The 10388-nt window shown below is 47.3% G+C and overlaps 1 protein-coding gene and 1 long non-coding RNA gene across 3 annotated transcripts in view; one reads left to right on the top strand and one right to left on the bottom strand.

Annotated features, from left to right (window-relative positions):
• Window positions 1-5847: 5847 nt before the first annotated feature.
• LOC139674044 (uncharacterized) lies at window positions 5848-9242 on the bottom strand. Its single transcript, XR_011698257.1, has 3 exons — window positions 9163-9242; window positions 8765-9004; window positions 5848-6810 (listed from the first exon to the last, which is right to left on the bottom strand). It is a non-coding gene; the product is annotated as an uncharacterized lncRNA (long non-coding RNA).
• Window positions 7692-10388, top strand: part of GPR158 (G protein-coupled receptor 158) — a 179150-nt gene continuing 176453 nt past the window's right edge. For both annotated transcript variants that reach the window (XM_071560149.1, XM_071560146.1), the window contains exon 1: window positions 7692-9257. In XM_071560149.1, coding sequence (XP_071416250.1) covers window positions 8386-9257 — 872 coding nt within the window. In that variant the 5' untranslated portion in view covers window positions 7692-8385. The remainder of the gene's footprint in view (window positions 9258-10388) is intronic.

The raw sequence follows: 10388 nt of genomic DNA, 5'->3' as shown, positions 1-10388 counted from the left end.
GAAACATATTTGAAAAAAGTCATTGATAGAATAATTGGGAAGGAGAACATTTCATCTAGACATGCAGTTAAATTCAAAGTAGTTACCATACCATCATACTGTGGGTTACACTTTTGAAAGTTCAAAAAATGTTCACAATGCCCTAAATCCCTAAAGCAGCATGGAAGAAAACAACAAAAAACATTTTACTGCTGTATGGAGTGGATTAGGATAGCAGGGTAAGGCTCCAACAGAATAGTGTGCATTCATGATTTATTGCTTGATAAAAAATATTTTTCTTGGGATATTGTTGGAAATACTATGAATATTATTCTTGTCATAAGAAAACAAATAAACCCATCTTGCCTGTGCTCTTCTCAAACAAATTATTCTTCCTTGATATTTCTGAAGAATGCATATTTAGTTGTTAGAAAGCACTGTATTGATAGGATGCTCATTGTAATCAAGTAGTTCATTACCGAAACCAAGGTGCTCATAGGAAACTTAGCTACTTAATATAACATGTCCTGGTTGAGATTTCATTTTCCTGATGCTTATAATGATTTTTAAACTTTACTTTTCAGGTAGTTCCTACTTTATCTTGTCTTAGCACATTGATCTTTTGTTCATTTCTTTCCTGCCCCACTCTCACCCTGACAAGCTTTCTCAAAGTTGTGGGTTTAAGCTCTTGTTGAGAGGGGCCTCCATCTCCCACACGTCATAGAACTGTTCCAGGCTCTGGCTATTAATCCTAAGGTGAACACTCCTACCACCTCTGCTTGTGCTTCAGCAGACATCCATTAATCTCTACACAAATACATGACTTAGGTGGCTAAGGACAAGACATATTTTTACCCTTTGAATGAATGCTGCTCTTGCTGCAGCTAAAACAGATTAACAAGTGAGTGAGCACTCCTCCTCACCCAGGGATGGCTGAGGGTCTGAGCTCACTGCTCATTCTGCTGCAGGGGCTGGGGCTTCATGTCAGCTTTTAGGCTTCATAACATAGGGCCTGAAACACTAATATGTCCTTTTGGATACAGCACTGAATCTTCTACTACTATTAAGGGTGTTGCCCACTTAATGTCCTTATTTAGCACATCATTTATAGTGGAAATTAGGGGGAAGTGGGATTTACCCTGTGAAGGCAGCCCAGGTACTGTGCTAGTCATTTGTTCCCTTTGCTGCACTCTGCCTTTATTGACACAGATATTTCTGGCTTACCTTGGGTTTAATTTCAAATATAGAAGTTAATGGAAACCGGCTCAGGGATCTGACTTATTTTGGTGTGTGTTCTGAGCTGCAGTTTTGCTCTCCTCAATGCAAGTGTGTTACACTGTGTGTCCTTCCCACAGAGGCCTAAGGCACCACCAGCTCCCGGTATAGGTGTGTGATGTTTCCAAACATACAAATCGTGTCTTTAACCTACAAGCAGAATGGACTATATTTGTACTTTGTATGGACTATATCTGAATTTAAACTTCAGCATCCCCTTATCTTTTCCCAAATGTGAATAAGCTCACAAAGCTTTTGAATAGTGTTGATTTAAAATGTAGCATCTGCATATTAGATACATATGCGTATCAGATGCAAGTTCTCCATAAACAATTAGGAGTCAAATTCATCAATATGTTTTCTGACAGAACATTTTCTTTAAATCTAGAATAACATTTTCTGTTGGAGATAAAACGTGATCTTTCAAACACATACTACCACTTGCTATTCCAAGTGTTTGGAGGAAGATTCTAAAATTGGAAAAAAATCATGCTGTGTATTTTCAGAAAAAGAAATGAAAGAGATTATAAAGAAACTAACAAAAAAGGTATCACAAGAATATTCACAAGAGAATCATTTAACTCTTTTTAGTAATCACCTAGAAATAATAAATTGATTAAAATCAGCCTGTGTGGGATTGTCAAGAAAACTCCCATGAAACAAACTGAATTTTCTTCTTTGACTGATAACTGACCTCGTGGATGGTGATAAAGCAGTAGATACGCCTGCATCGGCAACATTCACTATACAATTAGCTTGAGGTTCTGATCAGTAAGCTAAGGAAATATTGTGTAGGTGGGTTATGAGTGGATAAACAATTGCCTCTGAAGTAATTCTCAAAAAGTATCAACTGTGTACCATCAAGCCAGGAGGATGTTTCAAGTAGGTTTGTGAAAGGTTCTGATCTCAGATATCTTCTATTAAATAGGTTAATGAATGGATTGGATAAGGAAATAAAAAGTCATAACATTAGCAAATGACTGCAAGAAAAAACAAGATAGTTAAAAGCATTTTTAAAATGGAAGAGGAATTAAAGATAATCTTGAAAAATCTCAGAGATGGTCTAAAATCAGTAAGGTAAAATTCGGCAAAAATAAGTGCAAAGTACTACCCAGAGGTAGCAGAGCTCAAATCCTCAAATAAAAACAGATAATGGACAACTGAGAAGCAATATGTTTTGAAAGGTTATGAGGATTACTTAGCATTACAGACTTGAGTAGTGGTCAATACTGTGATGAAGGTGAAAAAGCAGACAGACCTCAATGTGAGATGTATTAACAGAGAATTTCAAACAGACTGGAGGAGATGCATAGCAGGAGGCCTTGTCTGGAACACCTAGAAAATCAGGCTCTATCAGAATGACAGTCAAGAAGAGAACTGCAGGGTCAACGACAGCTTTAGAAAGCAAAGCATAGCCTGTTAAGAAATTGGTTCATTTAGCCCAGATATAGAAACAAAGGAGTAAGTCAAAGTGGTCTTTTGCAGACAGTAATTTTATGTTGATTGTGCTCTGAGAAGGCAGCAAAGAAACAATGAAAGTAAAGAAGACTTCGAGTATATTGTGGGACCCCCACACCTCAGACTTGGTGCTAAGGTGATGAAACCTGGCAGAAGGTAGCTAGGGTAGCTGTGGAGTCCACCTGACTGGAAGTTCTCTGAGAGAAGGCAGGCAAACTCCTGCCAAAGACAGTTGTGCTATATGTAATCCTGCTGCAGTGCAGGAGTGCTCTACTGGATAACCTTCCTGATTTCTTCTGTTCCACTGTCTCTAAGAAAATATCCAGTGGGCTGGAATTTCTCACGACAAGTATGTGCTGGTTTAAAGGTAAACCAGCAGGAGAAGGGAGCCCAACACAAAAGAGATTATAAGTCAGTTATAATTTAATAAAAAAATACAATAAATGCAACGATACAAAGAGAAATTGGTTTTAACTCACAAATCCCAGAGGTATAACCCAGCACACTGGGGCACAAACATAATGGTGTTTCTTAGCCCCTATGTTCAGACCCCTCCACCCCCCATCGTTCAAAGTAAAAGGAAGGGAAAAACTTCTTGGTGCAGACGATTGTTGCAGTCCTGTCAAGGTTTTGGTCCTCCTCTGGATCTGATGAGTGGTCTCAGAAGTCCCCAAACCCCAAGATTATATACCCTCTGGTTCAGGGGGAATTGCCCAGTACCTCCCCCAGGGCAGGAGTTCCACAATGGGTGATTTGACCTTATGAGTCATGAGGTATTTTTGGAATCATTGATGGCCCATTAGCAGACATGATTCCTCAGGCTAGGTGAGAAGGTGCTAACGACTTCCTGGAGGGGAGTTATCACAGCTCCTGTCTCACAGGCTTCTTTAACACCCAGCTTATAGCCTGAGGGGTCAGGTGTGCCCTGGGCAGCTGCTGCAAACAGTCCATTGTTAACAGTTCATGAGGAATGACGTAAAGGGTGTAGAATACACAGCTTTGGTCACACCCACACAGTGAAAAACTGGTCCTGGCTGCTGAACTAGGACAAAGTGCAAATTAATTGACAGGCAAGCTCTTGCTGCTTCTTCCAACCATTTCCAACCAAGAACTTTAATACTCTACATTTTGACTATTTCATATTTTTCCCCCTGTGGAATATTTAGGTGGTGGCTTTAACTCATTTGTGAGAGGAAACAAGAGAACTAACAAAGCCTGGTTTCCAATGGATTTGCATTCACTATTTTGCTCACCCTCTGTTGTAATAAACCCAGGATTTCTCCAAGCCCCCATGTATTCTTTGAATTGTTTATTAAAGCCTCATGGCCCTGTGCCCACTACCAACAGTACTTCCAGCTTCCTCTTGGCTTTTCGAGTTCCTCCCCACCAGCCCCTATGGCTGTTTCCTGGCTGTTGGGGAGGGAGGTTGCCCCATACACTCTAGACATTTTGGGGTGTATTTATGTTTATTGGCCAGTATGAGTGGCCAAATGAAAGACCAAAGAGACCGTTTAACAGAACAGTCCAATTCACTCTGAAGCTTTCCCTTCAGCACACACAAAAAACCCCGTGGGTTGCTTTCTTTGATCCAGATGTGAGTTTCACATTTGTAGAAGCTTGCAGACTACTCTCAAACTTACCTGAAATGAACTAATGTGATCAGAAGTTATTTGCAGACAGAAGGGACTCATCAGACAGACAAACAAATATCACTGCAAGAATATTATTTGCTTAAGTAGTCAAGCTAAGAGTATTTTTATTTGAAGAATACTTTATTTTTCATGTGTTTTTAAATACCATAAGCAATGACGTTGATAAACATTTTGTTTCTGTTTTGTGAAATACCACACATCATTTAAAAAGTTTTAATACTTACTCCTGTGGGTATACTCTGTAAATCACCTAAATAGTCTAGGACAAATGCTAATAAATAACTGAGCAAGTCTTTCCTTCGTTGCAACTGGTTATAACAATATGGTAATTCTGATGCTTCTAGCATTTCGAATTGTTTGAATATACCATCATCTTTTTGTATGGGCCATATTTGAAGAAAGTAGGTTACACTTACTCTAGTCTGTTAAAAACAGCTAACATTTTGCACTGCTATTTTTGCTACACTGTAATTAGACTGAGGTAGAGCTGACTTCTATCCTGCTCGGTAATACAGTGAATTGAGACACTTCATGTGCAAGTACATTGCATGTAGCAATTGCAATACTTGTAACAACTCAGAAATATTCAGGGCAGTGGTCTGATGCCTCCTGGTTTCTCAACAGTGGACTCTCAGTCCATTTTGCCAATTAAATTTTCACATTGTCCTGGTCAAAGCTGAACAGATTTCTGACACACTCAGCTGATTACAAATGACAGTCCGGAATCACTAGCGCATTTTAATATTAAAATAAAAATACAAGGGTTTCTACATCTTTTCCAATCCTTAGTAAACTCACATAAATAAAATATTTAGTAGATTTCCTTAATCTAGGAGGATACTGCCTTTCCATATTGCCAGTTCTCTGGAGCTGGGCAGTTAATGGTAGGCTTTGGGTTCCACAGCACAATTCTTACAAGGCTGTAAGAAACTGCACATTTGCAATGGCTTAAAATCTGTTTGTGTCTCATACTGGACTTGGCTGTACACTGTAGCTGCTTGGGATCAGCTCTGAGCTGACTGCAGGAGGAAGCCCTAGAGAATAAAGAAAGCCTCTTTGAAGACTCAGTGATGCAGCTGCATCAGACTCAACAATGATCCTGGCACCCTTAATGAGAAAGTCCTCCAGCTAACTTCTCATCCTCTCCCTCCGACTCAGAAGCAGTAGCACAGAGAGCACACACTCAGAGCAGACCAGTAAGACAGAAAAAAAGAGAGACTTCTAACGCTTGAGATTAAGGGAGAGAGACTTCCAGCAGCTGGAGCTGTCTGCTAACCCAGTTGGGTCTTTGCTCCTGGCAAACCTTTAGGTTAAGAACTACAGCTTCTGGGGTGTTAGCAAAGGACAAGGGGGAGGGGGAGCAGTGGGTGCTACTGGAGGATATTTCAAAGGACTATGAGGTGACCAGGAAGTAGAAGGGACTTACTATGCAAGTACATTAAGGGGATATTTGATTATTCTGACAATGTGTGAATGGGGATGTTTAGCCGGCCTAGTGCAATGTAGATAGGTATTAATAGTCAGGCTAGAGCAGGGGAAGCAAATTTCCAACAGAAAACCTACCTTTCCTTTACAGCAGCCCTTGTCTGTCGATAAAGAGAATAAGCACAGGCACAGCATTAAAAAAATGCTTGTTTATTTATGTTGCCAGTGATATCTCCCCATGTAACAGATCCCATATTAGCTTAGCTCAGTCCTGAGAGCTGCTGCTGTCAAAAGCCCTACTTCTCTCTTATCCACAGCAAACGATGCATCTTTAGGTATTTGCTCAGAGCAGACTTGGAAGCACAGACTCCCAGTGCTGTGCTAAACTGTAAATACCAGCTACTGAGCTGCTCAGTATATGCAGTTTCTAAATAATTTCACAGACTATACACCTGAGGGAAAGTTCAGTACAAGCAAATTATTCTTAGGCAGTGAATATCCTCTTCAATTGCATGCAACAAAAGAAAAAGTGTATTTGTAAGTTTCTTTTATCCACATGAGTTATTATAATTATTAAAGGTGTTCATAGGCAAAGATAAAATGCCTAACACCACTAGAATATATGGACTGCAAATATAATTTACATTTAGCTATGTTAGAATGACTATTCCTTTAAGTGTAGTTTCAAACATTCCTAAAATAAGATTATGCTTTAAGGATACATCTTGTCAGTGGTTTAAAATTAGATCATATATTCTGCACGACTGAAATCTGCTCCTTTTAAGACGTGCATGCACGTGTGTGTGTGTGTGTGTGTGTGTGTAAAACAAAAATGGATTCTCTTTTATTACTCTTTTCATCTGCACTTTTGAGTGTCAAAATGGAATTTTATGTACATGAGAATGGAATTAATTGTAGCTAGGACATTTTGCTGTGGACAACCTCCTTTAAAATTCACTCTTTGCAGCCTCCAGTCACAAACTTCTTATCCAACAGCAAGACCCTGAGCCGATGAATATTCCTGTCAAAGAAAATACACCAAGTTAAACACATGTGTAAATGCCTGGCTAAACTAAATCCTTACTACTCATCACGATGGCTTATCTGGAAAATCCTAACTACATCTTGTACACATTTGTGTTATTCCAAGGGGGGTTTCCTCAGAGCAAGGGGGAGCTGGGGGATCAGCCTCTGCTGCTCTGGCTCCACACAGGTGCTCTGCAGGTCAGTGTTGAAAGCCCCTGGATTAAGGGCTTAGTTTTGAAAAGAACCATAGGAATTAGCACCTTGGAGTTAAAACACCAAAGGAAAAAAGGGGGAAAGATCACACTTATATAAATACCATCGGCCAGCTACTGTCGTTGCAGGGAGAGGGAAGTGGCTCCGTGCCCGTCCCGGTTGGATGCATCCTTGCCCGGGGCAGGTGCGGCAGCCCTCGCGAGGGGCCGGCGGGCGATGGGGAGATTCTGTGAGATCCCAGAAGGCTGCGTTGCCCATTCCCAACCAGGCGTCGTTCCCTCCGCCAAACGCCTCCCTCCTCCCTCCGGGGCAGCTCGGCTGGCCCCGCGCGTCCCGGGGCAAGCGGGGGAGCAGCCTGTGCCCCACCACCAGCCGCAAGGGCGGCTCCCCCAGGGCGGCACGCAGCCCTGACAGGCAGCAGCCCACGCCTCAGACCGGGCAGTGGCTGCGTTCCCGGAGCTCCGGCGTGTCCCGCTCCCGGCGCTGGGAAGTGAAGAGAAAGGGCGTATTTCGGGCACGGCCCTCTCGCTCGGTCCCGGCGCGGGCGCCGCTGCAGGTCCGGTCGGCAGGGGGCGCTGCGGCCCCCGCGGGCAGCGCTGGGAGCGCTGCAGGGTGGGCGCTCCCTGTCCCGCCCCCGCCCCGCGCTAAGCTGCGCCCGCCGCAGGTGAGGAGGCAGGCGAAGGTGCCTCGACGCCTCTCCGCGGCGGCGGCACCGCCTCCGCCAGCGCCGCACGGCGCCGTCCTCCTGCCCCGTGAGTGGTTGCCGGCTGACTGACAGGCGAGGCGGCCACATAGGGCGGCCGCTGCCTGGCGTGCACCTATAAGGGCCGGCGGTAAGGGGCAGTGAGGTGCTGGCGTGCCCGTGGCGGAGCCGCCTGGACAGCATCCTCGTTCCGAGCGCTGGCTCCCCCGCAGCGGCCCCGCCCGCCGATACCCGCAGCAAGTGGCAGTCCCGCGGCGCGGGCCCCCGTCTCCGGCAGCGGCGCGCGGAGGATGCGGAGCGGTGGGGCGCGGGCGGCGGCGGGGCGGCGCGGGGGGACCCGCCGCTGCGCCGAGCGCGGCCGCCGCCGCCCCTGCGCGCTGCGCCGGGCAGCAGCAGCAGCTCAGTGAGCGCGGTGGCCGCGGCGGGAGGAGGCGCAGGCGGGCTCGCCGCTGCCGCCGGAGGGGCTGCGCGCCGCTCCGCGCCGGCGGTGGGGCCGCGCTGGGCAGCGCGCGGGCGGCGCCGCCACAGGTGACTCCGGGCCGGGGGCCGCGCTCCGCCGCCCCTGCGCGTTCGCGCCCCTGCGCCGCGGCCGCCTGCGCGAAGCCCGTCCGCAACCGCCTCGCCGTGCCGGCGCCGCTGGCAGCACCGCGGGACATGGCTTGGCTCCGGCTCCTTCTGCTCCTGCTCCTCGCCCAGCGCGGGCTGGGGGCTGCCGCCGGCCTGGGGCAGGCGGTGCGAGGCCGGGAGCGGGCGCTCGGAGGGAGGCAGCCTATTTACAACCACATCAAGAGCCGGGAGCCTCCGCCGGCCCCGCGGAGCCGCTCTACGGAGAGCACCATCTTGGCGCAGCGGCTTGCCGAGGAGGTGCCCCAGGACGTGGCCTCGTTCCTCTACACGGGCGACTCCCGCGAGTTGCGGCGAGCCAACTGCTCCGGGCGGTACGAGCTGGCCAGCCTCGCCGGCAAGGCGCGCTTCACCTCGCACCCCTCCCTGCACGGCGCCCTGGGCACCCTCACCCACGCCACCAACTTACTTAACATGATCCTCCAGAGCAATAAGTCGCGGGAGCAGAACTTGCAGGAGGACCTGGAGTGGTACCGCGCCTTGATCAGGAGCCTCCTGGAGGAGGACCCCAACATCTCCAGGGCAGCTATCACTTTCAGCACGGAGCCTGTCTCCTCCACTCCCCAGGTGTTTCTCCAGGGCAGCAGGAACGACAGCCAGGTTCTCGTGCAGGACTTGTCCTCCTCAGCTCACCGCCTGGCCAATGCCTCTGGGGAAACAGAGTGGTTCCACGGCTTGAAGCGCAAGTGGAGGCCACATCTGCACAGGAAGGTCTTAAACACGGGGCCCAAAACTTTGGAGAACAGCTGGAAGCGGCGAGAGAGCTTCACTACTGATAAGAACCACATCAGGTGGTCCTCGCCGTACCTGGAGTGCGAGAATGGGAATTACAAACCCGGCTGGCTGGTGACTCTCTCGGCGGCTTTCTACGGGCTGCGGCCAAACCTCCTCCCAGAGTTCAGGTAGGAGGAGTTCTGCTTGCTTTCTGTCGGGGTTAGGGTGGGGATTTGGCTCTGCCCACCTCCTGGGGGAGGTCGTGCTGTGTCTCCGGAGTGACCTGATCAGCCCCTGTCGCACGGGCTGCTCGGTCACACCGCAGAGCCACCTCAGGCCTTCCCACTGAGCTGCACCTTCGTGTGCCTTAGAGAGATGCTGCTCAGTAAAAGAATTTCTGTCATTTCCATTTGTAAGACGGCGTTTGCTTTACCTGCTCCCACTGAAGCAGGTGTGCATGTGCATTATGATCCTGGTGTGCTTGTGGGGTGAGGACAGCAGCGATTGCAGGCTGACGTTTGTTTCTACCTGTGAGAGGAAATATTTACCGAGGTGTTATTAGTATACCATGTAATTAAACCTAGCTTGACCCCAGCTGTGATTTTAACCATTTGGAAAACAGCACTGTTTTGCTGGTAAACTGTAATTTCTGGTCTCCAGAGCACATCCGCTGTGGGGTGCTCGAGCCTGGTCAGTGGTCAGCACACTTGTAGATAAATAAGTGTTGGTGACTGCAGTTCTGTCATAGTGCATGTGGCTATAACCTGAATTGGCTGTAGGAAAGCATTCCTTAGGACACCTCTGACTGCATAGATGTGTGGTTGATACCTGATGATTTGCTTATTTTTTATTGCTGTTAACCCCAGGACTTTGTGACTGGGCTGTGTCTAGCAGAGAGGAGGATATAAAAAGACTCTTTCTTGTGTCTTCATATTTTGACAGCAGAGAGATTTGGTCAAAGAATGAAGCAACCTGGGGGTTACGAGATGCCAGATTTTCTCCCTGGCACTTCCGTGATGGGGTTCATGGATAGCTGTGCCTTTTGGGGAATGTCCACTGCCCAGAAGCAGCTGGCATTTGTCAGAGCATGAGAGAAACACAGAATTTGCTTTGTGCTGTGAGTTAGTTGTAGGTAAAAATAGAGAACACAGCACGCACCAAAGAGATTTTGCCCTACATAGGTAGTGAGGCAATAGCATCTGTGAACACTGTTTTCTTGGCTTAGTCAGAAATTCAGTGGGATCAGATAGGAATGAATGCAGTCATGAATCCTTGGGGGGAAAAAATCTGTTGCACGGAGAGCGGCTGCTTACTTCTCT

Source organism: Pithys albifrons, chromosome 7 (genome assembly GCF_047495875.1).
Source record: "Pithys albifrons albifrons isolate INPA30051 chromosome 7, PitAlb_v1, whole genome shotgun sequence".
In the NCBI taxonomy this organism is placed as follows: domain Eukaryota; kingdom Metazoa; phylum Chordata; class Aves; order Passeriformes; family Thamnophilidae; genus Pithys; species Pithys albifrons.
Note: the sequence above shows the minus strand (reverse complement) of the source record. Positions and strands in the feature narration are given on the sequence as shown.